This window comes from Mus caroli, chromosome X, assembly GCF_900094665.2.
Source record: "Mus caroli chromosome X, CAROLI_EIJ_v1.1, whole genome shotgun sequence".
NCBI classification, from domain to species: Eukaryota; Metazoa; Chordata; class Mammalia; order Rodentia; family Muridae; genus Mus; species Mus caroli.
This window is the reverse complement of record NC_034589.1, coordinates 135806182-135822955: the sequence shown is the minus strand read 5'-3', so window position 1 is coordinate 135822955 and position 16774 is coordinate 135806182. Positions and strand designations below refer to the sequence as shown.

Genomic DNA, 16774 nt, shown 5'->3' with positions numbered 1-16774 from the left:
GTGGAGAAAGAGGAACACTCCTCCATTGTTGGTGGGATTGCAAGCTTGTACAACCACTCTGGAAATCAGTCTGGCGGTTCCTCAGAAAATTGGATTCGCTTTCATATGGCATTTAAAATAATAACAGTTTCAATATCTAGATGTTGACAAAGTTCAGTTGGCTTTCCTTTTTTTTTTTTTAAACAGGAAATTCTTTTTTTTTTTTACTTTTTTAAAATGAGGGCTTTCCTTTTTGAATAAGTGTGTTTGTTTCAGGCTTGAGAAAGAACAGTTACTTCCAGAAGAGGAGGATGATTTGAAAGAAGTAACTGACTTGAGGAAGATCGCTGCTCAGTTACTGAAGCAAGAACAGAAGAACAGGTATTCTTTTCAGTAATGAGATTTGAGTAGTCAGATCTTATCATCAGTGAACGATGACCAAATTAAGGAAATGAAGTTTCAAGTAAACAAAAGGGGCCTTTAAGTATTTGTTTTCAAGTGGTTAAAAAGACAGAAGAAAATCCTTAGGAGAGAAATAAGAAATTACATACATAACTAACAGAGTGTGCTCAGTTTGGCACTATATTTATTTTAGGGGTGCTGGTGATGAAGGTCAGGGCTTTATCTGTGCTGGGCAAGACCTCTGCTTTGTAGCTACAACCCAGCCTTAGTTAATGTATTTTACTTCTGTGCTAAATCATACATAGTAACTGATTTATCTGCCTATATTCATCATAGCTCACAGTAACATTATTTACACTATAAGCGTTTCTTTCTGGCTATGTACTATATTGGTAACATTTATTTATCAGATTTTTATATCAGATTCTTAATAATTTGGGATCTACCATTCCCCAAGGATAGAGGTGAATTATAATAGTTGCTTATATCAGTTCAGGATTTACCTATCCCAAGTTCACACTTGTGTATTTCTTGGGTAAACAACCTTTTCTCCCTCTGGTTCAGTTTTCTTCTAATACATATCTTTGCCAATAAGCAAGGCATTGTATTCATGAGTATAGAATCAAATTAAGTTTATTTAAATTTGTGTGCGTGTAGTGTTTGAATGTGTGTGTACACATGGAGGTCAGAGGTCCACATCAGGTGTCTTCTTCAGTTGCTCTCTACATTATATTTTGAGACAGTCTCCCACTAAACCTATAGCTCACTGTTTGGCTAGAGGTACTGGCCACTTAGTCTCCAGCATGGAACATCCTCACCAGATCAAGTTTTCTGCATTCACAGCGGCCGTCCCTGGATTTTTATGTGAATGCAAGAACTCTTAATGCAAGTCCTCATGCTTGCATAGCTGGCAGTTTACCTACTGAGGCCAAAGCCCATTTTTTTTAGTACAAAAAATGGACCATGTGTTATACTACTACCTACAATAGTACATACATCGTAAGATTACTAAGAATCTTACATTGATAATTTTGACTGAAGTTTCGGTTTCTTTTTCATGAGTAAATTAATAAGAGAATTTTACTATATTTAGGATGAATAAGTAGTATTTCCTTTCACTTATTCAAAAATACATGTTTATAGTTATCATGGTGGCCGTGTCTTGAGAGTTTCATATTTAAATATATTGGCATTTGTTTTAAATAGATTATTTAATATATATTAGCATCTGGCAGCTGGAGTGATGGATGGTTTAGGGGTTAAGGGAACTTTTTGCTTTCTTAGAAGATTGGATTTTTTTCCAGCACCCAAGTTGGGTGTGCTCCTGTTACTTCACCTCCAGGAATCCAATTTTCTGGCCTCCGAGGAACCCCCACACATGTGATACAAAGTCACATATACATATATGCATAATTAAAAGAATGCAGGGCATCTGGGTATTGTGGTGCATGCCTCTAATCCCAGACCTAATGAGGCTGAGGGTGACCAGTTGATAAGTCAGCCTGGTCTGTAAAAAACCAACCCTGAGGGTGTACTGGGTGCCCAGCATGTATGGGGGCACAATTTGAATTCCCAGTACCATGAAACAAAGAAACAAGACAGTGCTGGTGAGATGGCTCAGTGCATAAAGGTGCTTGCGGACAAACCTGACAACTTGAGTTTGATCCCTGGAACCTATATGGCAGGAGTAGAGAACCAACTCCCACAGGTTGTATTCTGAATTTTCCACAAATGCTGATGCATGCAAGTGTGCAAAACAGACATGCACACACAAAATAAATACATATGCAAAACCAGAACGACAAAATTAAGCAAACATATCAAGTGAGAGGTATAGAATCTGATGTTAGGGGAAATAACTGGACAATGGATCATATGATAAGTAGCCATCCAGTACCATTTTTGCCCAGCCACTACATTTTCTCTTAAAAATGTCATACTAAAAAATACCACTTACCTGTCTTTATCATTGTTAAAGAATTCTCATTCTCCATTAACATTGCTTTTCTTGTATCACTGCTTTATGTAAATGTTTCTGTGTGGTTTATTGTTTAGTCTTTTCTAACAATGCATTTCTTATGTGCCCTCTAAAAACAACTTTTGAGATTACAATGTGATTATCTAATTTCTGCTTTCTCTTTTCTCCCTCCAATCTTTTACATAACTCTCCATTTTACTCTTTTTCAAACTCATGGACTTTTTCCTTTAATTGTTGTAAAATGTCTATGTGTGTGGATGTGGATATATGTACATGTTTTACATATTTATTTATTTTGTATACACACAATACACACACACAAACATATTCATATATACAACCTGCTCAGTCTATATAGCTTGTTTGTATGTTTTCAGGGTTGATCATTTGGTTTTAGATAACCAAATAGAGTGCTCTAATCTGCTTTTTACAAAGTTGTCACAGTAAGGTTTTGTGGACCCTATGTGTTGATCGCCTGAGTGGTTTGACTTAATGAACCATACTTCCACCAGCTCTTGGGACATAAAAATTGCTTAAGTTCATGCTACCTTTAGGTAGCAGATTTGTATTTATTTTTCATTATGAGAAAGGAATAGTGATAATTTTAAGACTATAGTAATATCCATTTTCCATTTGAGACTTGTGTTTTAGATTCCACCTTGCCATTCATAGTTGTTTCTTTATTTTCATCTTTACTCATTGTATTTAGTTTTTTCTATCTCTGTTTCGTAATTATTCCCTGTAGTTTAGATTAGGAATCCTCTGAGTAGGCCACCTTTTGTAGGGTTTGCTTTGGTGTTGCCTTTGTAACGAGTACCTAATGGCACCTAGAGTTGTGCCTTCTATGAGGTGACACAGAAGACACAGTGTTAGAATTAGTTGAATTCTTGAAAATTATAAAATTTAAAGTTAACAGAATTTGTTTAGCCAAAATTTTTATATTCTCTGTAAACACTTTAATTCAAGATATATGCAAATCTAATTTTGTCTTTATCTGATTTTCTTTTTCATTATCTTTTTATGTGTTACAAATATTTATATTAAGCATTGCTATTTTTCACGATGAGAAAAATAACAAGCATTGTAGAGTCTTTTAGAAAATAGTAATCTTTCTCCATAAGGTGAAATGTAACTCTCACCTGCTAGGTAAAGGAGAAATCAATCCATTTTTTTTAAAGTTCTACAGAGCAGATGTATAATTTATGTGTTAGGTTTTAATATAATTATTATAGACTTTTTGGTCTTTGTTTATTGTTATTCCTGATTAAAACTTATTTTTATAGTATAAGATTAACGACATGTACCAGAGAATATCACCCCAACCACCCAGGACTCCTGCCTTTTGCTTATCATTGCTTGAAATTAAACATAATTTTGGGTCCAGGGTAAAAGGAATCATGTTTATAGTCTTAAACTTGGCTTGGTTGGAACAATACCCACATTGTGTTCCATGATGTTTTTGTCATAACTCCTTTGCTACTTGTTTATCCTATACTAGCTAATTAAAACCTTTTATTTGCTGAGGAAGTTTGTGCTTTTATTTCGCAAATGATGCTGTCCTAGGAGATTAACAAAAGATTCCAGAAGACAAAATTATTAACCAAAAACTGTGGGGCATGTAGTCAGTAAATAGGGTGTCATGGAGGTAACTCATAAGGCTTCAGATTATTGTAAAGCAGCCTCTTATTTCTCTGGTTAGAGTTTAAGATTCTATGAAGCTAGCACAATAGTGTATGTCTGTTTTCTAACTACCTAGTGGCTGAGGTTAAAGGATTTTTGAATGTAGGAATTGGACTCAAATTGTAGAACATATTCCTAAGGATAATGTCGCTTAAATAAAGTATAGGAAATGGCATTCCCCAGTGAAGCAACCCAAACAATCTACCTATAAAAGTTAGTATCTTAAAAATAATTTTATGATTATGAAATGAATAGTATGTATATGTCTGCTTATATAACACTGTGCCTATAGTTAACAGTGCACTTCACACTTAAAAATGAGTCCTTAATAGATCTCATGTTAATTTAAAAAAATGTTTTATGTTACTGGGGATCAAACTCAGACCTTATGCATATGAGATAACTAAACATTTTCACCACAATTAAACTTATATAAAAACCATGCTTTTCAGATTTGGGAAGGAAATTGAGAAAAAGGAGCTGAGAACAAAAATTCTAATATCAGAGTATTTTTCATGTTGTATATATGATTTATGATAAACAAGAAAACTCTTAATATTGATTTGAGAATAAAAAGGAGGAAATTCTGTTAAAAAAACACTGTCATGATGCTCTATAAATTATTTATACTTTCCTACATTTAAATCATCTCTACTTATTTATGTAAGCATTAGAAAAATGATTATTATGCTTTACCTTATACTGACTTTATTGTGAAGATTAGCTAGCTTCTTAATTTTTGGTTATTATCCTAAAGGAAAGATTATTGTGTATGTGGTCTTTACAATAGCTTCAGCTAACTGATTCTCATTATATAATTACTCTGCTAACTTATTTTATACTATTTTGATATGTATTCCATATTCATAAGGATTTTATTTGCTTTCAGTTATGTCCTAAGAGTTTTTCTTTATTGTGGAAGGAGGTACTTCTGAATGCTTTGTGACATAGCTAGATAACAAAATAGCAGTTGTTAAATGGCAAATAATTGAAGTAAAACAGAAATTATCAAAGAATTCAAAATTGGGTTTTAAGAAGTTTATTGTTTGTATTTAGAATTATAAAACATATTATAACATGTTTCTTGTAATTTTTATCTGATTATATCAAGTTTTCAGTTTGAGGAGCTATTATGTTAACTTTTAATTTGTTATAACTACTTGGATACTTACCCTTGAAACCTAGCCATTCTTTCTTTTCTGTTTCCTGTACTAATGACTTCCTTGTCTTCTCCAAAACATCTTCCTTCCCCCATCTTTTGGTTTGGGTGATATATGTGAAATATGAATATAGATGGAGGCCTTTAAGTTATAGAACATCATTCAGTGACAAACTCTTCCAGAGGACCAGAGCAGCAGGACGGAAATCAAGGTATCTAGAGTTGGTGGAAGCCATAAGCATTAAGGGGCCAGACTTATGTGGCTGAACTGTCTTAACATTTTGCTTTAAAAAAGTACTGGGAACTGTGTTAGGGAAGTGTCTTAATAATTTGTATTAGGCTTTTAGGTAAAATAGATTTTAATATTTATTTATCACTTAGTAAAACACAAAATTTCTGTGTATATTCCAGAGTTCTACATAGGTCAAATTTCAAGTACATTATACATTTTTTACATGTATTTTGGCTTCAACTACTTTTTTTCTATTCTATCATACCAGTAAGTGGTGTGGTGAGCCATCATTTTTATTGTGATGAAAATCATAATAGCTTGACTAGTTCCCCCTAACAATAATTCTAACTTTACTTCCTGAGTAGTATTTATTGTCAGTTCTCTTTCTTTCATTTTTTAAAAATCTCTATTTAAAGCCTATTTTCCTTTGTTATTTTTTTGAAAATGTGCTTAATTCTGTGATTCTTTGGCTCAGAAATACAGTAGTTTGGGTCTAATACTTGACCTTTCTCACATCTCTGCATCCTTTTAGTGAGGTTATGGTCAGAGCCAAGCTAGTGAAGATGTGAGCCTGGCACCACCTGACTGCACTTTAGTCATCATAGTGTGTATTTAGTTCATATGCAATGTATTCAGATTTTTTAATAGTTTTTAGATTGTTAATGTCTAAAGAATTCTTTTAAAAAGTAGTTTATTGCAGCACTAATTTAAAAATTAATTTACATTTATATGTATAATAATAAAAATGATTACATATGTTCATTTATTTTAATTAAAGATAATTACTAATTTGCCACATTTGACAGGGAGATTAATACTTGGAATTGGGTAAAGCCATGGACAAATAGTTCTCTTTATAGGGATACATTAGTTTTTATTTTTGTTCCAATACTGTTTCCTATTCAAAGTTTAAGTTTTTTTGAATTTTTTGAAAGGATTGTCCATTAACACTGATTTTTGCTTTTAAAATTAATGTTTATTTTTTGGCTTTTGTCAAAGTGATTATAAACTACCAGTATAACTCATGTTATTTTCTATGCTTATAAAAAGAAAATGACTCAAAAGGATACCTAATTTATTTCTTTATATTCTCTGTAAGTCAGACTTAGATATACACACAGTATTCATGCAATGGCTACATAGCATCCAAACTTATAGAGAAAGTGTTTTTAAACCAAGATGCAAAACACATTTGGTGAACTTAAATCTTTCATTAAAGAATGTGTTAATTGGCATCTGAATCTAAATAGCATTGAAGTATTATTTTCTAGAAATGATCTTCGTGAATTTAGGTGTAGTTTATTTGGGACAAATATGTCATATGTGTGCAATGTTTTCTCTTCAGTATAGTTTGTAATCACTGTGTCGATTTACTTCTAGGATTCTTAATCACTCAACTTCTGTCATGAGAAATAAGCTGAAACAAACTGTGGAATGTGAAAAGAGGTATAAACATATCATAGTCCTTATATTTGGTATATTGAAATGAGACTTGCTACTCTGAGAGTGATTTTCCTTTAAAAGGTCTTTTTCCTGGTTATATGATGCAGATTTAATATAAGTAGATAACATAGGAATCAAACATGTCACAACATCAGTTCAATTTGGCTTTCTATAAGCAAATACCTAGATCATGATTCTATTTACTTATACTTACCATTTGTCTTCATTTATTCACAAATATTTATCAACTGGATGTTACCACCAGGTATAATTATTTCTTCATCATTGGCTGTGAATTTTTTGTTACTGTTTGCATTTTCATTTCTTCCCATTGGGTTTTACTAAACTCTTCATTTGGTTTAATGACTTAGGTTTACAGATAAGATTTTAAGAGAATTAGAAGATCTGAAAATTTCTATTTATTGATCTTTGTGGTATCAAATTTATGTTTTATCTAACTCCTAGCTCAACACTTGCATAAGTGAAAAATTTCAAAGATAGGCATGAAGAGTTACATACTGAGTTGCCAACTATTAGGTGTTAGGGTTTATGTGCAGTGTTCTTAGCTCTTTCATTGGATTGCTTTATCCAATCATCACAATACAATTAGGATACTGTTACTGTGGAAATCTTCATTTTATATATAAGCAAACTGAAACTCAGAAATTCTCATAACATTCTCAAGATCACATAGTAAGTGGGAGAGTCAGGATGCAAACTCATATTTGTCTTAATGCAGAACCTGAAATCTATTAGTTATTTATTTATTTGTCTAATTCATTCATTTATTTTTTATGTGAATTGATATTTTTGCCAACCCACATGGATGTCTGTATGAAGGTGTCTGGTGAGCTGGAAATGGAATTACATACATTTCTGAGCCGACATGTGGATACTAAGAATTGAACTCAGGTCCTCTGGAACAGTAGCCAGTGTTCTTAACCACTGAGTTATCTGGGATTCAGTCCCAGAAACTGAAGTCTTAATGTACAGTAACAGTATTGACAACAATAAGTTTACTTCAGATCTGTGCATGTTACTCAATTATTTCCATTGAGAGTGCACTGTTCCATGTAGATTTCTATCTGCAACTCCATCTTTTCTTGTATGGTCCATCTACCCTAGCGAATGTGAAACTTCTTATGTAGTCTCCCAAATCAGAGACTTTGCAAATACCTCATTATTATGTCTTTTTCCTAATACAGCCAGTCATGCAAAATTAATGTTGTGCTAATCGTCTTTTCATCCTCTCTTCCTATCGCACTCATGTTGGCTCAGCTGCCATTACTTTCCATTTGAGTCACTGTGCCAGTCTCCATGCCTAAGTCCTTTCTTCAGGTTTGCTTAGTTTTAAATTGTTTCTCTGTATCATTAAAGAACAGAGGTTGTAGAACTCAAATCCAACAATGCAACACCCATTTATCACCTTCTAATGGGTACTCAGACCTTTTATGATAAAGGTTAGAAGTTTGAGGTTAATCATAAACTTAAAATGAGCTTCAATTTATCTTCAATCTCAGATCAGAGCCTCATCTGCTGCACTCTCTCGAGTGGCACCCTTTGAGTTTAGGATCATGATTCTTTGATTTATCGCATTTCTATTTTTATACTCTATATCCTGGTCTGATTTCGATGTTGCCTACATTCTTCACTGTCTTTGCATGATTTCTTAGGAGTCAGCTCAGTTCTGCATGGTTGTCATAAGGGGTTCACAGTAGCCAGCCTCTCTGTGGTGGAAGCATGTATAAAAGAGTTCACACAGTAAGATGAAAGCCGGAGAGATTTAGTAATAAATTTAACTTTTAGGTTTTTTTTTTAATGTAATGCATCTTATTCCCATAAGGAGCAAATGAAGCTCCTATATAACAATGATAATCCCATCTAATGACAGGCTCACCCTTGACCTCACTAAGTTCCACTCCTAAAGATTTCACCAGTTCTACAACACAATGCTGAAGTTCAAGCTCTCAAACCTTGGGGGCAATACACTATATTCAAGACAGCATACCGTTCTTCAAAATGTGCATATGCATATTTGCATTTGTTTATATACATGTTCATCAGTATATACAAATGTTTATATATAGAAATGTGCATTGATATCTACCACAGTGTTTATATACATGTGTGCATCAATATACATTATATTGTTTATGTCTAAGCTGTGCATTAATATATACCACAGAATGGCGAATTTTGTTGTTTCCTTGCTATTGCCACTTATATGTACAGTACAAATGCCTGATTCCTCATATCATACTTACACTCAGTCTTATTGTGCACTTAAATGTGGTTCTTCTGGATTTTTTCCCACTTCAGAAAGTGCTATCTCCATTCTTATTGTGAAGCATCTGAAAAACCCTACATTAAGTTTGTCATTTGCTCTCAAACTGCATAGTTGATCCATTACCAAATAATGCTGATTATTGGGAATATTTCTAGAATCTGATCACATTTTATTGACTCCACTTCTGTGAACCTTGCTCTATATACACTCCCAACAGTGCTCAATCATAAGTTAACAAATAAGTGATTTCCCTGATAAGCTTCTCTGTGGAATACAGTTTTGCTTTACTGTACAGGTACTCAAGAATCATTTCAGGTCAGATCAGCCTGTAGAACTTCACTCCTGAAAAAAAATCTGGAAATATGTTTGAAGAGAAATTGTCCTCATTTCGATATTATGATATTCCATTGTTCAGAGGTGTGTGTGTGTGAGTGTGTGTGTGTGTGTGTGTGTTGACCAATGAGGGTGGGGTTAGAGATTGTTAGATGCATAGTCCAGAGAGGTATGTGTGCATTGTATGACATGTGAAGGTGAAATAGGCAGGCTGGCAAGTGCTTTATTTGAAGAGGTAATACACGCATGTCTGTGGTTATGTGTGATGTGCGCGTGTGCGCACCCATAGCCAAACCAAATACAGCTCTAGGTTGCTATCCTATTCTGTTTCCTTGCTTGCCTCATTATTATATTGTCCTGTGGGCTATATGTGCCCCTTTCTCTTTGAGTTCTAAATTTAGGGACTGTCTGACATCTACCTTGCTTCTTTCTCCCTGGTCTGTGGAGTGGAAATGTTTTCAGTGTAGCAACCCAGGCCAAGCATGACATTCATCTCTTGTTATCCATTTCTCAGATTCTTTATTTACATTTAAAGTAAGTTTGTCTAATTGATAGATGTCTGTATTTGGTAAGAGGTAAGGGATCTAGAGTTTTGTCTTTCCACCCTCCCTCCTTTTTCTTACCCATCTTCTGCTGCTGTTTCTTTTTCTTAGTTTACAAAGTCATCCAGTTGTTTATGTATTGTTACATATTCTATAATTTCTATAAATTTAAATCTCATTTGTACATAAAGTTACTGTGCTTAAAATTTTGTACTTTATCTCCACTGGAGAAAATCTATAAATTCTGGAATTATTTAGTTTATTTGTATATATTTTATTACTCCCTAGAGATAGAGATGTCCTTTTTACTTTTATTAAAATTTTTACTATCTTCTCTGTTCTTACTCTTCCTTCACCCATTTCTCCTTTTCTTCATCCTTTCTCTGTCTATTTGAAATAAGCTCTTACTCTGTGGCCCAGGATGGCCCAGCTGGGTCTCTACCTCATGGTGATACCTCAGCCTTGTGAGTGCTGAGATGACCACTGTGAGCCATCATGATCCAGCTTTACCCTGTGTCCTTTAGATTTTTGAACCTTTTGAGTGGGTTTGGGTGTGTATATATGTCTGTAATCTGTCTGTTTCTGTGTCTCTGTAAGTGCATGCCACATGTATGTATGTTGTGGATGCCCATGGAGACCAGAAGAGGATATTCGATCCCTTGAAGCTGGAACAGGTCCTCCATAGCCCCTTTTATGTCATAGATGAAGCTCATAATCAGTGATTCAAGAGATGATCAAGTATTTGTCTTCTGAATTCTTTGGCCTTTAAGAAAGGATTTATTCATGTATTTATTTAATATGTGTGTGCATGTGTATATATGTGTGCTATGGCACAGGTGTGGAGGTCAGAGGACAACTTTCAAGAATTCAAGGAGTTACTTCTCCCCTTCCACTATCTGGAACCCAGGGTTCTATCTAACTCAGGTTGTCAGGCTTGATGGTAAGCTAGAACCTTTATTTACCCACTCACCTCACTGATCCTATTACATGATTTTATAAAACGGTAACTTGTTTTCAGTAATATTCTGTGTACTTACTGCAGATTTGTACATATTGTAGTCAATTTGTACTCTCCAAAATAGGTTGGCCTATGTATAAGGCTAATATACAATAAACCCATGTTGATGTTTCTCTTAGAACAGTAGTTCGTAGGTATTCACAATTGGTTAGTTTTATCAATTTCAGTTTATATATTACTAACCCATGTGGTGGTTACTTCCTCTCATTGCAGCCCTTTGAAGGCTGAGGCAGGAGAATTGCTATGACCTCTTGGCTAGTATTAAGTACCAGGCCATCCAGTGCTACATAGTAAGACGCAATCTCAACGTAACACAATAAAACACAAAACAACACAACAAAATGAAACATGGATATGGATAGTGTTTATGTTGCTGTCTTAAAGCGATACGAAGACAAATTTGTTGTTTATAAAGTATGTGAAATGATTTTTAAAATACCTTAAGAAATATTAAAGCAACTTTAATTTTTTAGTGTCCCAGCAGATGAAGGGAATTCACCATTATCACCTCTTGCATGGCAGGTAAGGGGAAATAAAATTAATAACACATGTATTATTTGGTAGTCATCTGTTGAGTTAAAAAGACTTTTTTTATTATAGCCATTAGAAAATCAGAAGGATCAAATAGTTGATCAACAGTGGCCAGAATCTCAGCCTATAATCTGGCAAAATGAAGAGAGGAGACGGAGCAAGCAGATCAGAAAAGAATATTTCAAGGTAAATTAATAAATTATAAATTTTGTTTTTGTTTCATACTTACTACTTTTGGATTTTGACACTTTTGTTTTAAATTAATAATATTTAACTCTCCAGTTAAATGTTACAACTGTGTTTGTGCTGATTGCCCTTGTCTGGATGGTAGAAATATGCTATGTAAATATACCCACAAAATTTTAGTAATTCAAATTACCAATACACTCTGTGATTATTTTCAAGTAGCTAAAAAAGATGAATGTTTGTGTGTTACACTGCTAATTGTGGCAATTAGTTTTATGTTTCTTTTTCTTTATTCTTTTGAGATAGATTTTCACAATGTAGTCTAGGTTAGCGTCAAATCAGTATCCTCCTACCTCTGTCTCTTATATACTGGTATTCCAGAACCACTAAGCCTGGCTCAGAAAAAGACTTTCATTGAATTGGTTTCACTAATTAGTTCAGAAGTCTTTTCAGATAGCATTTAATCATGCCTGTATAAATAAGTACTTGAAGACTGGTCCATACTTTCTTGTATTAGTAGATTTGTTTTGAGATAGGGTCTCTCTGCCTTTGACATGATACATCTGGTCCTGATTGTCCGGGACCTCTCTATGTAGACCAGGCTGTCTTCAAATTCCCCAAGATCCACATGCCTCTGCCCCCTAAGTGCTGGAAGTAAAGGTGTGTATCACTACACTTGATGCATTGGATTTCTTAAGATGGTCTTTTAGTAAAGATAAGTTAAAATACTAAAGCATATGAATTATTCCAAATTTCTATTGAATTACTACTTATTTGTATTTTAAGTCTACTGTATTTTCAGGTCTCATCAGGATTTAGAATCATTTTTGATATTAGTGAGCATTTACTCTTAGAATTGACTCATACAAGCAGTGCAAACCTGGTCCTGTACCCTAAATAGCAAGCTGTGTTGTTCTCTACCTCCTTAAATCCTCTTCTCACTGAATAACAATCATTTTATCCAGGCATAACTCTGCTAAGTTACACATTATTTCAAATTCATGCCACTAATAAATAGTATTTATTTTATATTTTTATGTTTGGTAGAATTTATATTAATGTCTTTCCATATATTGGGAAGCAACGTGTGTTTGAAATTAACATATCAAAATTACAATGTATGTTTTAGCAAATATCTTAAATATATTAAACTAACTTTGAACAAATAATTATTGATTATTTTAAGACTTATTTTTTGGTTAATTGGACAATATGAGGCATAATCACACATGGAAAAGACGTTGGAAGGAAATGGGGAGGTCATCCCAGTGAGAACGCTTTTATCAGAGCCATTTGTAGTTTGCAGCTTGGCATTTATCTTAGCCTACCTTTTTAATTCAAGAAAACTTAAAGCAAAGCATTGAATAAAATATGTTTATAGGTGACCTTTGATGAATTATTTTTGATGTTGAATTTCTGAGCAATTTTGTCATTTCTTTGATTTCTTTTATCACCAAATAACAAAACTATACTGACTATATTCATCCAAACACTTATATCAGAATTATCACATGTCAGGCACTGTCATGAATATTTACACATATTAGTCAGTTTACCCCTTAGAAAACTTCAGTATCACTAATGAAGTTATCATTTCTATTTTGCATACATGGACAATAAGGCCCGGAAAGTGAAGTAGTTTGTTAATCAGACAGTTGAAATTCAAGTTCAAAGCCTTTACAGTGTTGTTTCTTTTTTGTTGTGGAGAGCTTGATATAAAATGAACAAACACTAACATTTAAACAGTTTCATTGTTTTAAAAATATTTTGTACTTATTAGAGTTAATAGAGGGCTTAGTGAGCCTTTATCACAGACAAGTGTTTCTTGCTTTAAAAGCATTTGTTCATTAAATATTTTAGTTTTGATGGCTGACACATTTCTTCTACTGTGTCAATTATATTTTAAAGTTGCTAGGAGATAAAATAGGATAATATCTGAAATGACCGTTACAGAACCGTCACTCAGTAAGTGTTCATTTATTTCATTTCTTTCATATGCAATAATGTAGGTGTAAACATAATCTTCAGTCACGGAGAAATGCTTTAAGGGCATGTGCAGTTCTTCTCAATTGTCAGAAGATGTCAGTGTTAGGACATTGCATAAAAAATTAACTGTCAAAAAAGTATTCCTCTGTTGTCAGGAAAATAAAAAATTGTATAGGGCCGTGGGTGTAACTCATAGATAAGTTGCTTAGTATGCTCAAAGTTATAGGTTCAACCTTCATCAAAAACAGAAAGAAAGTTAGAACATGGAGCTTAAGGTCCATTATTAATCATAGCTGTAAAATACATTAGAGGAACAGGTCTATCTGTAATTCCTCATACACCTCAGTTTGGGACTGAAATACTAGGTAAGTCATATATTTTTTCCAAGAGATATCAAAGACAGAGTTACATAAGAGGGACAATTAAATAGAACCCTGAATATCAGGCAAAAGAGTTTGGGACATGATCTGAGAGTTAGTAGTTTTGAAGATAGAAGTTCGATGAGCTCCTGTTTCTACCATCGACTTGAAGCAGAATTCATTGCATTTTGGTAGAGAATCAGAAACTAAGAACTCTAATGATTGACACACTGTGTGATTTTGATTCTAAGCATCACTTTATCACATAGATAATTTACATTGAACAATCTATCGCTATGTTTCACAATAAATTGGGGGATAATAGTATGTATACCTTATGCAGTTGTTATAAAGATTAAACTTTTCAATACATATAATGCAGTCATTACTGACGTATGTATATTAAGCAATAGTTCTAAATGTTAGCTTTTAGCACTATTACTATCATTGGGAAGTTGGTATATGCATTTAATGCAGTTTCTTTAAGCCTGAAATCAGTAGATTACTTCTTTTGTTGTGCTGAGGATTGAACCCAGAGTTTCAGAGATAGTAGGAACCACATCTCTAGCTCAGCTTCTTAAAACAATTGCTCATGTTTTAGTATAGTGAAATGACAAACCAGGTGGGAGATTCTAAGAACCCTGGATAGGATGGTAGTTTTAAGAATTCAGAAGTTAGCCAAGGTAATTGACTTGACTTGTTGAACAGAGTGAACTTAGAAGAAGCAAGACTCTACAACCTTCCTAATGCCATGACACTTAAATACAGTTCCTCATGCTATGGTAACCCCAAGCATACAATTATTTTGTTGCTACTTCATAACTGTAATTTTGCTGCTTTTATCAATTATTATGTAAATACCTGATATGCAGGGTATCTTATACGTGATCTCCAAGCCCTTCACGACCTACAGTTTGACAGCTGCTTTTCTAAGATAGCCCTGAGATTGCAAACCTGAAAGAATGGGAAATGGATCTGGCTTAGGAATGAAATGCTACTTGGCATATTTTGAGGTCTTGGAGCAGTGTCACTCATGGCATTGTATGTGTGAATAGGAAGACTGTTTAAACTGACTGTGTCCATAAGTTTCATTGCAGGTAAGTTAATAAAAGTACCAATGTAGCAATAAGCCTTACGTGCCATTATGAACAAAAATTTCACATGTTCAAGGAAAAAATAAACCATGCATTTGAATTGTTTTTCAGTACAAATCAACAAGGAAGAATTCAAGTGGCAATGAGAATGAGGAGGTGAGACAAAGGGTGATTTGAATGATTTCCTTGCATATTTAGTTGGCTCAGTGATAGTTAATGGAGCCCAGCTGTCAACTGCTTTGTTACTGATTTAAGGTGTGCATTTTCTACAATAATGAAGATTTCTGAGCATTTTCATATGGTTACTAATTTAATCAGTTTGTTTCTGGTGCATTCTGGAACATGATTTCTAAAATAGTTGTAGAGCTTTGTGGTTTGCTAGGAATCTGCAACCTTTCCATTTCCATTTGCTGTCATTTCCCACTTTATTTTCCCAAAGGGCGTGTTGGTCAGGTGAGACTTCATCCGTTTCAAAACTGTGCCTGTGTGTGTATTGATGTGTGGGCACAAATGTGGGTGTGTGTGTTCCAGAGCATGCATGTGGAAATCAGAGGACAATTTTTAATGAGTCTTTTCTCTCCTTTCCCCTTCGATTTTAGATAGTGAAGTTGAAGTCATGTTGTCAGTTTTTGGAAGAAAGCACTTTTACCTCTTGACAGACTGGCTCTGTCTAAGATTTTAAAACAACTTTTGTCACAAAATCTGTTCAAGATGTTTTAAATTTTAAAATTGTTTTTTATGCATTTCACATTCTTCTACAGCTTCTGCTGCACCATTGCTGAAACAATATTTCATAACCAAAGCCCCCAGGTTTTTTATGTATTTGGTTAGGGAATTGGTAGTCAATTTGATGCTTAGTACTTGGCAGGGCATCTGAAATTTATTTTTCAGAAATAAAATTACACTGGAAAAAAGATCTATATGAATTACCTCTGCCTAACTCAAAAACTGTTTTCTTTCCATGTTCTATCAAATAGTATTTATGGTGACTTAAAAAAAACACAGTTGTTTCTAATGTTTCCCACTAGCTAGCTCACTGTTAGCGTTTGCGGTATATCTGAGGGCAGGTTTTGTGTAGGTGTGTTTCCTAACATGTTGCTGTTCATGACCCCAGTCAATTCGTATATACCTGATGCTGGCTTTCTATTGAGATTTACAATATCTGTCTGACCCTTACCTCTTATTTCTCTCTATGTCATAACCCACCATATGCACTGTAAAGTGCTGTTATCAATGCTCAGAGTTTTGAGGACTAATGCCAGTGTACCTGATGAGCACACCTAGTTTATGTCTCTAGTCCCTACTTACCATTAAGCCTTAGGCATTTGTAGTAAAGTGTCCTCCATTGTAGTTGATTGAAATCTAAGTTCCTCAACTAAGGGTTCAATATGTTCTTTTTCACCCACATTTTCTCCAAACACGTTTGCTTTTTAAATTGATGCAGTTGTTTTTAACCAAGGTTGCACATTGGAAGCCCTGATTAGTTTTTAAAGGATACTGATGTCTGGATCTTACTCTCAGATGTTCAAATTGAATTGATGTGTGTGTGTGTGTGTGTGTGTGTG

At 34.0% G+C, this 16774-nt stretch overlaps 1 protein-coding gene across 4 annotated transcripts in view; it reads left to right on the top strand.

The window, feature by feature from the left end:
• Positions 1-16774, top strand: part of Lrch2 (leucine rich repeats and calponin homology domain containing 2) — an 89144-nt gene that overhangs the window by 56230 nt on the left and 16140 nt on the right. For 2 of the 4 annotated variants that reach the window (XM_021153736.2, XM_021153737.2), the window contains exons 11-15: positions 256-360; positions 6811-6876; positions 11527-11575; positions 11654-11770; positions 15321-15365. In XM_021153736.2, the coding sequence (XP_021009395.1) occupies positions 256-360; positions 6811-6876; positions 11527-11575; positions 11654-11770; positions 15321-15365 (382 nt within the window). Of the gene's footprint in view, positions 1-255; positions 361-5332; positions 5411-6810; positions 6877-11526; positions 11576-11653; positions 11771-15320; positions 15366-16774 lie in introns of all 4 variants that reach the window. The other 2 variants (XM_029473654.1, XM_029473655.1) reach the window with 2 other exon arrangements.